Genomic DNA, 2602 nt, shown 5'->3' with positions numbered 1-2602 from the left:
ATTAAAGTCACTGCTCTAAACATAGGAAGAGAAGCATTAATACAGTCTTCAAAATATGTACAGCAATCTAGAATCACTAGTTGTCCTGATTGGGGATGGAGGGTGGAGGTTAATCTAGTAGCTGTACTTTTATTTCATCCAGATTTTGAACTTGCCTCATTCCAGATGGACCATCCTAGGAACTTTCCCCTGTAACATAATTTCCTGTCTCATAGTTTCTTCTGAAACAGAAGAATGCACTGACATGAAAGTGCTAACCCCAACTACCATCTGTAGATCCACTCCCGACTCGGATCCAAAGACCTAAACCTTAAATATGGCCTCATAATTTTTCAACATTCTTGGCTGTGTTCTTTGTTTTAGGTCTCTATTTTTCTGGACTCATCTTATGGCCTCTCTTGTTTCCCACATCAGCCTCATGGTAAATGAGGAATCAAGTGTAAGATTTTTATAATAATAAAACTAATCTTCAGCCTAATGCCCCCTGGTACTCTCATGGATCTTACTCTTGAATTTTCTGATATTAGCATTCAATCTTTTGTCATTTGGTGATCCAACTTTGTGGATGGAAAACATCACCAACATCAGTGAGTTCATCCTCATGGGCTTCCCTACTGCTCCATGGCTGCAAATTCTGCTTTTCTCCATCTTCTTCATAACTTATGTGTTTGTGCTTTTGGAAAATCTGGTCATCATTCTTACTGTATGGGTCACTGGGTCACTGCACAAGCCTATGTACTATTTTCTGAGTACTATGTCCTTTCTGGAGGCCTGGTATATATCTGTCACTGTCCCTAAGATGCTGGCTGGATTCCTATTTCGCCCCAATACCATTTCTTTCTTGGGATGTATGACTCAGCTTTACTTCTTTATGTCCCTTGCCTGTACTGAATGCGTACTTTTAGCTGCCATGGCCTATGATCGTTATGTAGCCATATGTTGGCCTCTTCGCTATCCAGTCATGATGACCACAGGATTTTGTGTTCAACTGACCATCAGTTCCTGGGTGAGTGGCTTCACCATCTCCATGGTAAAGGTGTACTTTATCTCACAAGTTGCCTTCTGTGGCAATAATGTCTTGAACCATTTTTTCTGTGATGTGTCACCCATCCTTAAGTTAGCCTGTATGAACTTATCTATGGCTGAGACAGTAGATTTTGCCCTTGCCATCGTCATCCTTATATTCCCACTCTCAGCCACTGTTCTTTCCTATGGCTTCATTGTCTCTACTGTCCTGCAAATACCATCAGCCACTGGGCAGCGGAAGGCCTTCTCCACCTGTGCTTCTCATCTTACAGTGGTGGTCATCTTCTACACAGCTGTGATCTTCATGTATGTCCGACCTCGGGCCATTGCTTCATTTAATTCTAACAAGCTGATCTCAGCCATCTATGCAGTCTTCACTCCCATGCTCAACCCCATTATCTACTGCCTGAGGAACAAGGAAGTCAAAGATGCCATCAGAAAAACCATAGCAGGTGGTAGAGCACCGCCCTTGGGAGAGTCTATTTCTTAAAGTGACTTAGACAATCATCATTTGACTTAGCATCAAAAAGCACTTTCATTGGAAGAAATTATGTGATTGTAAACATACTGATTCAGTAGAACAATTTAAAGACATAGACTCAGAGATTATAGAGAATCCTTTATTTTTCTGTCATGTCTTAATGAAATACTTTTTGTAAAACATTAGGTGAAACATACATTAGTAAAATAGTTATACAGCAATTTTATTGTCTATGAAATACTCTGAATAATCAGTTATCTATCACTGAACTGTTTCCAGAGTTCTGTTGGTAAGTTCACTGTATTTTGAATGACTCTCTCTTTGATTCATCAGAAGTACACAAAGAGTGGTTTCTGTGAAAATTTTAATAGGTAGGGATTATTGTTTCAGAATTTTCCCTGTCTAATTACATTAGTTCAGAGGAGGCCTGTGACTGGACTGAGAAAAGGGAGGTGGAGCTAAGAGTTGCAGAGACAAAGAGCGTCTCAGGGGAGAAGAAGGAAAGGTAAATGGAGGCAGATGTGAGCAAGCATGTCTTTAGCCAGTCACAGGTAGTTATGATATAAGGTTAGAATAATTGGGATAAAGCTTTTATCATTATCAATTGGTTCAGAAATTATTGTATTGGCATCTTGTAAATTGTGATTTTTTTTTTGATACATAAATCTGATTGATCAACTATAAGGTTTAAGAGTTTGAATTCTACCGCATAATTGGGTGACCATGGGGTACATAGGGCTTTGCTTGGTAGCAAGAGGAACTAGGAATGGGGGCGCCAGAGAGTTGGTGGGCAGAGAGACCGCCGAGTTGACATCACCCAGCAGAAGCCCTGTGGCCCGCTGTTGCTGGCACTAGAGCTGAACAAGGTCCGGCCTTGCCTGGGAGTTGGCAAGTTGAGAGAAGCAGGAGCGCGAAGAGTTGGCTGATTTGTTTTTTAGTATTTCCTGCAACAGATTATTATTCATTAATGTGGGTTGAAGACTGGCTTTTATAATCAAACATAGCTCATTTTTTTCCAATTTTTTATTAGGTATTTACTTCATTTACATTTCGAATCCTGAAAGTCCCCTATATCCTTCCCCCCTTCTGCCCTAC

At 40.5% G+C, this 2602-nt stretch overlaps 1 protein-coding gene across 1 annotated transcript; it reads left to right on the top strand.

Moving 5' to 3' along the window:
* The first annotated feature begins 565 nt into the window (after positions 1–565).
* LOC110299066 (olfactory receptor 6) lies at positions 566–1516 on the top strand. Its single transcript, XM_021168663.1, has one exon. It carries the CDS (start codon positions 566–568, stop codon positions 1514–1516), a length of 951 nt encoding a protein of 316 aa, XP_021024322.1.
* The last annotated feature ends 1086 nt before the right edge of the window (positions 1517–2602 follow it).

The sequence above is a fragment of the Mus caroli genome, chromosome 7, assembly GCF_900094665.2.
Source record: "Mus caroli chromosome 7, CAROLI_EIJ_v1.1, whole genome shotgun sequence".
Classification (NCBI taxonomy): domain Eukaryota; kingdom Metazoa; phylum Chordata; class Mammalia; order Rodentia; family Muridae; genus Mus; species Mus caroli.
This window is presented reverse-complemented; position numbering and strand designations above follow the sequence as displayed.

Coding starts and splice junctions, on each gene's coding strand:
- LOC110299066 (XM_021168663.1), top strand. CDS start 566: ATGGAAAACATCACCAACATCAGTGAGTTCATCCTCATGGGCTTCCCT.